General features: G+C 49.8%; 2 protein-coding genes across 2 annotated transcripts; both read right to left on the bottom strand.

The window, feature by feature from the left end:
* On the bottom strand, positions 6330 to 7295 carry LOC110432770 (uncharacterized mitochondrial protein AtMg00810-like). The gene has a single exon (XM_021453582.1). The coding sequence runs from the start codon at positions 7293 to 7295 to the stop codon at positions 6330 to 6332; it is 966 nt and encodes a 321-aa protein (XP_021309257.1).
* On the bottom strand, positions 9273 to 10794 carry LOC110432769. Its single transcript, XM_021453580.1, has 4 exons — positions 10389 to 10794; positions 9815 to 10312; positions 9481 to 9696; positions 9273 to 9307 (listed from the first exon to the last, which is right to left on the bottom strand). The coding sequence occupies exons 1-4, from the start codon at positions 10792 to 10794 to the stop codon at positions 9273 to 9275; spliced, it is 1155 nt and encodes a 384-aa protein (XP_021309255.1).

Raw genomic sequence — 12073 nt, 5'->3', positions numbered from 1 at the left:
ATTATTGCATGCTTATATATATATATTGGTGTTTCAAAGTTCAACATTGCTAATAAAAAAAAGTAGTTCCCAACCTTGCTGGTCTTTATATTATCGATTCTTGTTTTATATTTATTATCTCCTCAGTCCTGAGGAGAGAACAATGTGTTACCAACTTTGCCCTGAACCATGTGGAATTGTGGATCGATCAGCGTGTGTATCTGTATGTGTGTACTGCGTGACAAAAAGCAGAAAAGAAGGCAATGAAAGAAGGAAGCTAAGATAAAGAATGGCAGGAAAAAAATATCTTTAGAAGTCTTGAGGAAGAAGGGGATACAGAGGAGCTTTGCTGTCTCAGCCACCCCTTTGGTGTGCGCCATGCAACGGCTTTAATTTACTTTCAGGATCCATCCATGATCGTCCCCAAAACGTAATAATAAGCCCGAAGCTCTACGCATTATGCAATTTAGGACTTGTTTGGTTTCTCTCGCTAAATTTTAGCTAGCTAAATTTTAATTAGAGCAACTCCAACAATTTAGTTATTCTTGTTGTGGAGGCTATTTTAGAATTTACATAACAAAAGGACTCCAACAGATGTGCTATCTAGTTTTGTAAAATAGAAAGTTGGATATTCCTTGATTTTCACTGGCCATATATAGTCAACCACTGACACAAGCTATATGATTTTGTAAAATAGCAAGACTGTTGTGGATCTCTTATTTTTCTAAGTTTGACCAAATTTATATGATAAAATAATTATTATTATGATACCAACTAAGTATCATTAGATTCTTTCTTAATTATATCTTCATAGTATACTCACTTTACGTTATAAATCTTAGTATTTCTCTCTATAATTTTGATCAAACGTGAAAATACTTTGACTCTCCAAGATTCTTGGAATGACTTACAATTTGGGGTGGAGGGAGTACATGTTTATAGCATTTTTTTTAAAAGGAGGAGAATTCCTCTGCTTTTTAGAAAGCAATAGTACCGAGTAACAACCTGGGGATACCAGTTCAAAGAAAAAATACCAAACAAGAACTAAAGCCATTCAGCGCCTATTACAATGTCAAATCTCCACTACATCGGAAGCAGCTGATCTTGGCTTGAAGTCCTTGAGCCACCTGGCGATTGTCTCTTTCATCTTGCAGACTTGATTCTGATCCTTCTCTTTAAGCTTGATGTTCCACTTCTGCAGCAATGACAATGCAATGTACATAACATCAGTGGGAGCCTAGGGAAACTTCTTATTAATAGCCATCTTGTTTCTGGATGTCCAAAGAGCCCAAGCAAAGCCTGAAAACATAAAGATGATCAATCTAATCGGAAAGAGCCCCTTCCCCCTAAGCCAGGTACTGCAAAAATCCTCCCAAGATCTAGGATAAGAGTCAAGATGAAAGATCTCTTTTAACATTTCCCAGATCATAACAGCCAAGTGACACTCGAAAAAAATGTGGTCAATCGTCTCAACACAATTGCAAAGACAACAGATTATTGGACCCTTCCACCCTCTTTTAACCAAGTTCACGGCTACTTGTAGTTTATCATTGAGAATTTGCCAGAGGAAAAACTTAATCTTCAAAGGCACCCTGCTTTTCCAAAGAAGGCCTGCAACTCTACTCTTAACTCCCCCATCAGTCAGAAAACGGTAAAGAGATTTTGTTGTGAACATCTTTCTGTTTTCTAAAGCCCACATCACTCTATCAGCTCTATTATCAGTTAAGGAGCAGCCATTCAATAACTCTAACAGACTTAACCAACGATCATACTGTTGAACCGACAAGCATCTCCTAAAAGTTAAGCCCCAAGAACCCTCCTCATAGCAGTCAGCAACATGAATCATGGGGTCCCTAACCAACTGGTAAAGATCATTGTAAACAATCTTCAAAGGAGCATCCCTAATCCAGCTGTCTTCCCAAAACCTGCAAATTCTACTGTTTCCCACCTCAAAGACAGCCCCCATTTAAAAAGGTGTTTCACACTGTGTAGCCCTTTCCAAAACTGTGAACCTCCTGTCACTTTGGAATTGAAAAATCCTTCTCCCCCAAATATTTAGCCTTTAGAATTTTAAACCAAAGTTCATCCGGTTGTTGGTAAATTTTCCAAATCCACTTCACTAAAAGACAATCATTCATTATTTTAGTATTAATAATTCCCAGACCCCCCTGGTCCTTAGGCCTACACACCATATCAAACTTGGCCATATGATATCTGAACTTATCCTCTGCACCTTGCCAAAGGAATTTAGCTCTGATCCCATCCATCTTTTTATGCAACCCATCTTTAAGGAGGTAAAACCCCATACAATAAAGAGGTATGGAACCCAGACATGAATTAGTTAAAATTTGCCTCCCCCCGCGAGGTCAACCATTTGCCCTTCCAAGGGTCCAACCTTTTAACCATTTTCTAAATTAAATGGCTAAAAGCATTTATATGTAGATGTTTATAGCTAATAGGTACCCCAAGATATTTCATAGGAAAATTTCCTAACACACAATTCAACATATTAGCCATTTTTTCTTTTTCCTTTTGTGTGACTCCAAAGACAAAAAACCTCACTTTTATTAAAATTGATTTTTAACCCTGTCAGCCACTCAAAACAGTAAAGAATTACCTTTAAGTTTCTAATAGAATTTTCAGTAGCTTCAATCATGATTACTGTATCATTAGCATACTGAATATGTGAAACCCCCCTGGAATCAAGTCTTCTAAAACACCAGATAGATGGCCTTTACTAATAGCAGTCTGTAGCAACACCCCAAGAGCATCAGCAACAATGTTAAAAAGGAGAGGAGAAAGGGGGTCTCCTTGTCTTAACCCCCTAAAAGTTTTAAAATATCCACTTCTCTCCCCATTGACATTAATACACACCTTGCCACCCTTGACATTGCTCATCACCCACTCAATCCACTTAGAAGGAAAGCCTTTGTCTGCCATAACTTTCTCCAAAAAATCCCATCGTACTCTATCATAAACCTTTTCAAAATCTATTTTTAGGACTAGGCTCCTTGCCTTAGATTTATGAAGCTCATGGAGGACCTCATGAAGAACCACAACCCCTTCAAGAATATTCTTTCCTTTAATAAAACCAGTCTGGTTTTTACCAATTATTCTTTTAGTCACAGGAACTAACCTGTTAGTCAGGACTTTAGTGAACCACTTATAATCAACATTCAGGAGACAGATAGGTCTAAAATGTTTTATAGTATTTGCATCTTTTGTTTTAGGAACCAAAGTAATCACCCCATAATTCAGCCTTCTAATATCCAGTTTATTTTTCCCAAAAGTCCTAAAACATCCTCCAAACATCATTTTTGATCACCTCCCAACAGTTCTTAAAAAAACTAACACTAAACCCGTTCGGTCCAGGAGCAGAGTTCTCTTTCATCTCCATAATCACCCCTTTAATCTCTTCCATAGAGAAAGGACAGATTAGACTTTCCTTTTCAGAATCATTTAGCCTTAACTCTTGGGGCCAAAACTCTTCCCCCAACCTCAAGTAACAAGGATCATTATGACCAAAAAGATGTTTATAATAATCCACTATATGATTAGTGATATTTTCATGCCCCCTTATGTCTCCACTCTCTGAATCCAGTACTATAATAGTCTTCTTCCTTCTTCTGCCATTACTAAATTGATGAAAAAAAACAAGTGTTTGCATCCCCAAGTAACACCCAGTTTTCCCCAGCTTTCTGTTTCCATTGAAGATCCTCCTGCCTATCCAAACTCTCAATCTTATTTTCTAATTTTATTCTTTTCTCCCATTCTCCCATAGTAAGAAGCCTTTGTTCAGCTATCAAATCAATTTCCTCCACTCTCTTAGTGAGATCAAGCTTAACCAATTTTTGAGCTCCCTTATTCCTTAAGTCACATCCTCTTAAGTATTTCCTTAAGGCTTGCATGCACCCATGCGAGACATCCAAAGAGTAACAGTTACTAGTAAAAGAAGATTTTATATCAGACCACTTATCTTTGACTAAATTCTTAAAATCCTTTGACTCAATCCAATTTTCCTGAAAATAAAAGTATTTTGCCTTATTATCTCTCCGTTCTGCAGTATCAAGCACCAAAGAAGAATGATCTGAGCCCACCCTGGCTTTAGACCAAGCAACATGTTTATAGCATTTGTTATTTGTTATTTTATTTTTCCATCTTCTTTAATTTACTCGTGATACATTTTGACGCCAATCATCGCACATACTATTTTTTTCCCTAATTTGTAATTTTTTTCTGCGACGTTTTTCTTTCTCCTTTTGTCGTCTTTATATGCATTCGTGAGCGAGCATCGTTGGCGGGGAGGCCCGTGACCGTGAGAGCGACGCACCGTGGAGCCGAACCACGCAGTCCCACGCGGGCCGAACGACGCATGTGGGAACAAGATCCTCTGAAGTCGATAGAAACGACTTGTCTCTGCAGTCAGCCAGTCACGCATCCGAGCCGTCCAATTCATATCCAACCGTGCGTCAAACAAACTGGAAACAAACCAATCTCACGGGCCGGCCCATATCAGCCCAGTGGGCTAGTGACTGTGACTCCCTGTCCCTAGACGCCACTCGTACAGACTCCGCCGCCGTCACTGATAGCCACGTCAGCGTTCCTCTTCTCGACCGACCGCCGCCAGGACGCTCGGAGTACCTCGCCGGCGCCCCCCTCTCCTTCTTGATCTAGCGGCATGGCACGTTAGCAGGGATTCCACCTCGCCAACGCTCCCATTCACCATCGCCGCCATTGTGGTCAAGCCGTCGAGCGTCGTCGCTGCAAGCGTTCCTGGCGCGTGGCTTGTTGTGGCAGTGGCGTTCCTCACCTCGTCGGCGCTCACACCTGTACCACTGCGACGCTTAGGATTCGTGGCAGCAGCCCCTGCCATCCTATGGACAAGCATATCGGTGGACTGTAAAAGATTCTGTGATGGAAGTAAACTGCAATGCGCTTACATACGGCTATCAATTGTGTATTCAAGTGCTACACTGCTATAAGTTCTGGAATGATATTGTGAATGAAATCCACAAAAGATATTGCTGATTACTCCAAGTTCATATGGCTGCTCAAAATATTACAGCAAGTCTGCAACTTGCAACTTTCATATGGTTAATTACATAGAACTAGGAAACCAAAACTATCTGAACATGATATCTAAGGAGCCTGTTTTTTTTTAGTAATATGGCCAAGGAGGCTGTTGAGCCATACTCCTGAGTGCATATGGGATATAATCTGTACTACTGGAATTTACCAATAACAGCATCTGTCATTGCTCCTGAAAATTAGATGCAAGTAGTTTGCCAGTTGATGGAGAGTAATAGAATAGTTTGCCAGTTGATGGAGAGCAATAGACGAGACAAGTGTAGAGATTTCGGCACCAGTTTACCGATGGAGAGCACAAGCAGAGACCTGAGCCCCGACGCAGCAGCTATACGCCTATACGTGCGTCGTGCCTGATATTGGGCCGGCCCAGCAAGCCAAGTGGGGAACTGCATACTTCTAGCTCCACCGTCAGATAGCAGTGAACGGCTAGATGCACAGCGACTGCAGAGACAAATCGCTTCGGTCGACTTCATGATCTCGTTCCCGCATGTGGCCTTGTTTCCGTCCCGCGCGCGCTCGCCAAAAAAAATTATCGGCGAGCGCGGAAAAATTATCGGCGCGAGGTTTAGGTCCGGCCGACCGGACGTTAACAGCGCCCGTCGAGAAGAGCACAGAAGAGAAAGGGAAACCCGCGACCGCCGGCCGGCGGCGCCTTTCCTCGGCGGCCTCCCTGCCGCGCTCCCCGCCAGTGCGCTCTGCCACCGCCCGCGCTCAAGGCCCCGCTCTCCCCTGCACTGGTGCCGCGTCTTCTGGGGCCTCCTCGACGCCGTGGTCTTCGACATCCCTAACCCCGCGCCTCCCCGACAGGCATGCCCCCCACCGGCGCACCTCACTCAGGTGACCACTTCGTGTGCCCTACCTCCATTGCTGCTGCTTTCCCTTATTCGTTTCCCATCTTTCTTTCGTTTTTATTAAATCCTAGCTTTTCCATTTTACCGGTGCTGTTTAATCAACCTCGAATTGGTACCAGTGCTGAGTAATCAACCTTGAATTTAGCTGTATGTAAAGAAGAATAGACACAAGCCACGGTCTGTATTGATTCACGGGTTCAGGTACTTATACATCAGGTGGCGCTCAGCTCTCAGTCTCCCGATCCTACATACAAGGAAGACTCGGCCGTCTGTGCCGTTACATCGTGCGCATGCACGTCGTGACCGCGCTCTGCGCCATGACTCCGTCTTGGCCGCGCGCTGCGCCTTCGCTCCGCGTGCGTCGTGGCCGCCCGTTGGGCTGAGGACTCGGCCAGGCACATGCTTCCGTTATCACCCCCCCCCCCCCCCCGCAGTGACAGCGTCGGGTGGCCCGACGGTGAGACTGGACCGGAAGGTGTTGAACGTCGTAGTTGGCAGGCCCTTGGTCATTACGTCGGCGAACTGCTGATCGGTTGGAACGTGCACGACGCGGAGATCCCCGAACGCGACGCGTTCCCGCACGAAGTGTATGTCGTGCTCGATGTGCTTGGTTCGCCGATGATGCACCGGATTCTTGCTCATGTAGATGGCGGAGATGTTGTCGCAGTACGCGATCGTGGCGCTGGGAACGTTGATATGGAGTTCGCCGAGGAGTTGTCGTAGCCAAATACACTCGGCCACCGCGTTCGCGGCAGCCCTGTATTCGGCCTCCGCGCTCGAGCGGGACACCGTGGCCTGTCGCTTCGACGACCACGAGACGAGGGCGTTGCCGAGATAGATGCAGTATCCCGACGTGGATCTTCGTGTGTCCGGACAGCCGGCCCAGTCGGCATCCGAGTAGGCGATGATGGTGGGTGTCGACGTCGTTCCACGAAGATGAAGGCCGTAGGCCGTGGTTCCCCGGACGTATCGCAGGATCCGCTTGACGATGGCGAGGTGGCTGTCGCGCGGATCATGCATGTGCAGGCACGCTTGTTGAACGACATAGGCGATGTCAGACCGCGTGATGGTGAGATACTGCAGTGCCCCGGCGATGCTGCGGTACTCACTCGGATCACGAACTGCAGCCCCGGCGGTGGAGGACAGCTTGGCGTTCGTGTCGATCGGAGTTGCCGCTGGCTTGCAGTTCATCATGCCCGCGCGGTCGAGTAGCTCCTCGGCGTACTTGGTCTGCGACAGGAAGAAGTCGGAGCCGCGACGTCGCACATCAACGCCGAGGAAGAAGTGCAGCGGTCCCATGTCCTTGACGGCGAACTCGGCTTGGAGCTTGGCGATGATGTCCTGAAGAAGCGCGTCGGATGACGCGCTCAGCACCATGTCGTCGACGTACAGGAGCAGGTACGCTGTCGATGAGCCGCGACGGAGTACGAACAATGAAGAGTCTGATCGAGTTGCGACGAAACCGATGGTGTGTAGGAACCCCGCGATCCTTGTGAACCAGGCTCGCGGCGCCTGCCGCAGGCCATACAGGGACCTGGACAGGAGTCATACGGCGTCGGGCTGTGTTGGATCAACAAAGCCAATCGGCTGCTGGCAGAGGACCCGTTCGTCGAGATGACCGTGGAGGAAGGCGTTGGAGACATCAAGCTGTCGGACCGGCCACCGGCGACCTGCGATGAGTGTTAGCACGGTTCGGATGGTCGCCGGTTTCACTACTGGAGTGAAGGTTTCGCCGAAATCAATTCCGGCGCGCTGCGTGAAGCCGCGCACCACCCATCGTGCCTTGTAGCGGTCAAGGCTGCCGTCAGGGTTGTATTTGTGCTTGAACACCCACTTGCCAGTGACGATGTTTGCACGGTCCGGTCGTGGAACGAGCCGCCAAGTGTGATTGGCCTGCAAAGCGTCGAATTCTTGTTGCATGGCCGCCTTCCAGTTTGGATCGCGTAGAGCAGCCCGCGCCGACGTGGGGATCGGCGAGACTGTTGGTGCAGCTGCGGTCATGGCGTACCGTGGGTTCGGCTTGTGGATGCCGTCCCTGGCGCGGGTCACCATCGGGTGTCGTCGTACTGCAGCAACTGGAGGTGGTGTTGACGAAGCAGTGCCGCCCGAGGAGGACGAGGTCGAGGAAGGTGGTGGTGTGGCGTCGAACCGAGGCGCCGATGGTGTGGGTGATGTAGCTGTGGACGGTGCGGTCGACGTTCGCTCCTCCGAGGACGACGTCGAAGAGGACGTCGGTGTGTCGTCAAACCGGGGCGCCGTCTGGATCGAGGACGGCGGCGCGGTCGTCGTGTCGGAGCTGTGCGTGCCGTCGGAGATGATGCGCCGCCTGGGTAGACGTGCGTCGCCAAGACCAGCAGTGGTCTGGGGCGCCACAATCTGGTCGACGTCGCGGATGACCACCGTGGACGGCTCGCGCGGCTGGCTCGCCTGGCGGAAGGGGAACTGGAGCTCGTCGAAGACGACGTGTCGTGATGTGATCACGCGTTGCGTTGCCACGTCGTAGCACCTGTAGCCTTTATGATCTGCAGGATATCCGAGAAACACACATGGGACTGAGCGCGGACAGAGCTTGTTCGCCGCAGTCGCCGTTTGGTTAGGAAAACACAGGGACCCGAATACACGCAGGTGATTGTAGGTGGGGGTAGTGCCGAATAGAAGCTGATGGGGAGTCATGGTGCCGGTGGCGCGGCACGGCCGGATGTTGATCAAGTGTGTGGCAGTGTTTAGGGCCTCAACCTAGAACTGAGGAGGAGCAGAGGCATGTAGGAGCATTGCGCGCACACTGTCATTCAGCGTTCGCAAGATGCGCTCGGCCTTGCCGTTTTGTGCTGAAGTGTAAGGACAAGAGAGGCGAAAGCTATCCCATGACTCTGAAGAAATTGGCGCATGGTGAAGTTATCGAATTCCCGCCCGTTATCAGTTTGTAGTGCGACAATGGGTAGTCTGAATTGAGTTTGAACATAGGCGCAAAAATTCAGAAAAGTGGGGACAACATCAGCTTTATTCAATAATGGGAACGACCAAACATAATGGGTGTAATCATCTATGATAACCAAATAGAATTTGTATCCTGAGACGCTAGGTACAGGGGAAGTCCAAACATCGGAATGTACTAATTGAAAGGGGAAATAACTAATGGATTCTGATGAAGAAAAAGGGAGGCGGACGTGTTTGCCTAATTGGCAAGCAGTGCAAACATGAGCGGTGGACTTTGTGCAGGCGAAGTCGAAGATGCGAAGAGCTGCAGCGAGTTGATCACGCCCGGGATGACCTAGCCGTTGATGCCAGAGGTCGGCTGAGGCATGAAGAGCATGATGGTGTGGTGGCCGAAGTGGATAGAGGTCGCCACGGCTGTTACAGCGGAGCTTCTCCTGACGGGTGTGCAAATCCTTGATAGAGAAACCATCAGGGTCAAATTCCACCGAGACATTGTTATCACGAGTTAGAGAGCGAACAGAAATCAAATTTTTAACTAATGAAGGAGTAATGAGGACATTATTGAGAGAGAGGGGGCTGGAGGAGGTGGGAATGGAGGATGTAGCGAGGTGGGTGATGGGCATACGGGCGCCGTTGCCCACCGTGACAGAAGATGAGGAATAGAGGGGGCGTAGCTGGTTGAGGTTACCGGTGCCGGAGGCCATGTGTGAAGAGGCGCCGGTGTCCATGAACCAGTCGGAGGTGCTCGTGCCCGCAGGAGGTACGCCGGCGTTGGCGAGCGCGGCGAGGAGGGCGTTCGGCTCGGCGGACGCGGGGGCGTAGGCCGGTGGCGGGTTGTATCCTGCGTACATGCCGGGAGGAGCGCCCCCAGCGTAGAAGGCCTGCTGAGGCGGCGTTCCAGGCCGTGGGCCGAGCACGCCAGCAGCAGGAGGCCGAAAGGGCATGGGCCACGCCTGGACCATGCCCTGCCATGGGTGGTACGCCGCAGCCCACGGAGTGTTCGGGAAGCGGCGTTGTAGAGGAGCCGCCGGGTGGCGCGGCAGGCGCACCGGTGCCGTTTCCATGCCCGCGACCGCAGCGTCGGTTGCGGTTGGAGCCGTTGGATCCGCCGTGGTTCGGTCCAGCTGATGTAGGTGCCGGAGGAGGTGCAGGGTGCGACGAGGATCCGCCGGTGGAGGATGGCACCCGGCTGCTCTGGGCGACCATGGCCTGCTGCGCCGCCAGCTTGTCATGTTGCGTGGCGTAGAGCTCCTCCAGCAGGAGGAAGGAGCGAGCGGAGAGGAAGGTGTGAGGGGGCTGCGTGGAGGTAATGGTGGCGATGCAGTGGCGATACTTGTGGTTGAGACCCCGCAGCATGTTCAGCACCTGCGACGCATCGGAGACGGGCTGGCCGAGGTCGCCAAGAGCGTCGGTGAGCTCCTTCAACTTGGCGGTGTAGTCGGTGATGCTGAGCTCGCCTTGGTGCAGACTCCGGTATTCAGCCCCCAGGTACACGGCGCGATGGAGTTGATGGTCGCGGAACTGCTCCACTACGGCTCCAAATGGTGAAGGCCGTGGCGCCGGGAACGCGGACTATGCGCATGACGTCGCGCGACATGGTGTTGAAGAGCCAGTTGACGAGGCACTGGTCCTTCATCACCCAGTCCGGATCAGCGCGTTGAGCAGCTGTTGGGGCGCCTTGAATGTGGCCGAGGAGACCGAACTTCCCGATGACGGAGTCGAGGAAGCAGCGCCACTCTTGGTAGTTTGGATTGACAAGGTCAAGTACCACCGGGACGTGGGACTTGATGTTCACCATCATGAGAGCGGACGCGGAGGGAGGCTGATGGGGTGGAGCTGCTGGTGCGGTGAAGGAGGCAGACGAGGCGCTGGAAGCAGAGGAAGGAGAGCCATGGTTAGAGTAGGCAAACGCGAAGAGTGGATTGTCATCATTATCCATGGTGATTGGTGAGCAGCGGTGGAGGAGGAGTGAGCAGCGGAAGAGGAAGAAGATTAGAGGAGGGTGTTCACAGGGGATCAGCCGAGCTAATAGATACCATAAAGAAGAATAGACACAAGCCACGATCTGTATTGATTCACTGGTTCAGGTACTTATACATCAGGTGGCGCTCAGCTCTCAGTCTCCCGATCCTACATACAAGGAAGACTCGGCCGTCTGTGCCGTTACATCGTGCGCATGCACGTCGTGACCGCGCTCTGCGCCATGACTCCGTCTTGGCCGCGCACTGCGCCTTCGCTCCGCGTGCGTCGTGGCCGCCCGTTGGGCTGAGGACTCGGCCAGGCACATGCTTCCGTTATCAGTATGGATCCTTTTGAGACGCCAGATGGGTAAGAACTTTCTCCTTTCTTCTGACCCCCTGTAATTTCTTGCAAATTGTACCTATTATGTTGGTATGATGGATGTGGACCTGGATTTGTTGTTGATTGGCATCACATTTGTTCTCGCAGGAGTACATGTAGAGTACAAATCACTGTCAATGCTTACTTCACTATGCGGGATGGTAGAAAGGAGTACAGTTGGTGTAGGACAGTAAGCTGGCTTGTTGATTCAGAAGAGTACTCAATCATCGATCTAGAGAAAGATACTGCTCCATATTTTAACAGAAGTATTTGCAAAGAAACTACATGGTGGCAACACATTCATAGTTGTCAAACTCTCAGAATTGGATGTTCAAACGTGTTCCAGTACAAGCAAGATGAAGGGTGAAAAATGTTGTAAAGGAGGATCACAGCTTGAGTGCAAAGAAGGCCAGCTGTGCCGGAAGAGTGGTGTTGATCAAATCAATTGTTCAGGCGGTTCCAACTTATACTCCATGAGTTGTTTTCTTTTGCCGATCAACATCTGTAAGAAGATGGGCTCCAGTTGCAAATTATTGGCTTAGCTGATAACCGACATATGCACTAGATGAGTTGGGAGAGGCTCAACCAGCCGAAAAGCAAAGGAGGCATGGGATTCAGGGATCTTAGGAGCTTTAACCTGTCCATGCTAGGGAAACAAGGTTGGTGACTCATCACCAGGCCGGATTCCCTATGTGCGAGAGTCCTGAAAGGAAGGTATTTCCATGATACAGACTCCATGTGTGCTACTAGAATGAAACATGCCAGTACGTGGAGGGCGATCCTTGCTGGTTGCAAGGTTCTGCAGCATGGTTTGATTAAAAGAGTTGTCGACGGAGAATCCACTGATATTTGGGGCGATCGTTGGATCTTGGATCACT

This window comes from Sorghum bicolor, chromosome 2 (assembly GCF_000003195.3).
Source record: "Sorghum bicolor cultivar BTx623 chromosome 2, Sorghum_bicolor_NCBIv3, whole genome shotgun sequence".
Classification (NCBI taxonomy): domain Eukaryota; kingdom Viridiplantae; phylum Streptophyta; class Magnoliopsida; order Poales; family Poaceae; genus Sorghum; species Sorghum bicolor.
The sequence above is the reverse complement of the archived record's forward strand: the minus strand, read 5'-3'. Positions and strand labels throughout refer to the sequence as shown.

Bases quoted from the DNA above. Each gene is read 5' to 3' on its own strand.
- LOC110432770 (XM_021453582.1), bottom strand. From the start codon at position 7,295: ATGGTGCTGAGCGCGTCATCCGACGCGCTTCTTCAGGACATCATCGCC.
- LOC110432769 (XM_021453580.1), bottom strand. From the start codon at position 10,794: ATGGATAATGATGACAATCCACTCTTCGCGTTTGCCTACTCTAACCAT. The intron at 9,697-9,814 runs GTCCAGGCGTGG...GCATGTACGCAG, and splicing joins ACCACCCATGGCAGGGCATG to GATACAACCCGCCACCGGCC. The intron at 9,308-9,480 runs GTATGCCCATCA...TTCTCTATCAAG, and splicing joins CACGGTGGGCAACGGCGCCC to GATTTGCACACCCGTCAGGA.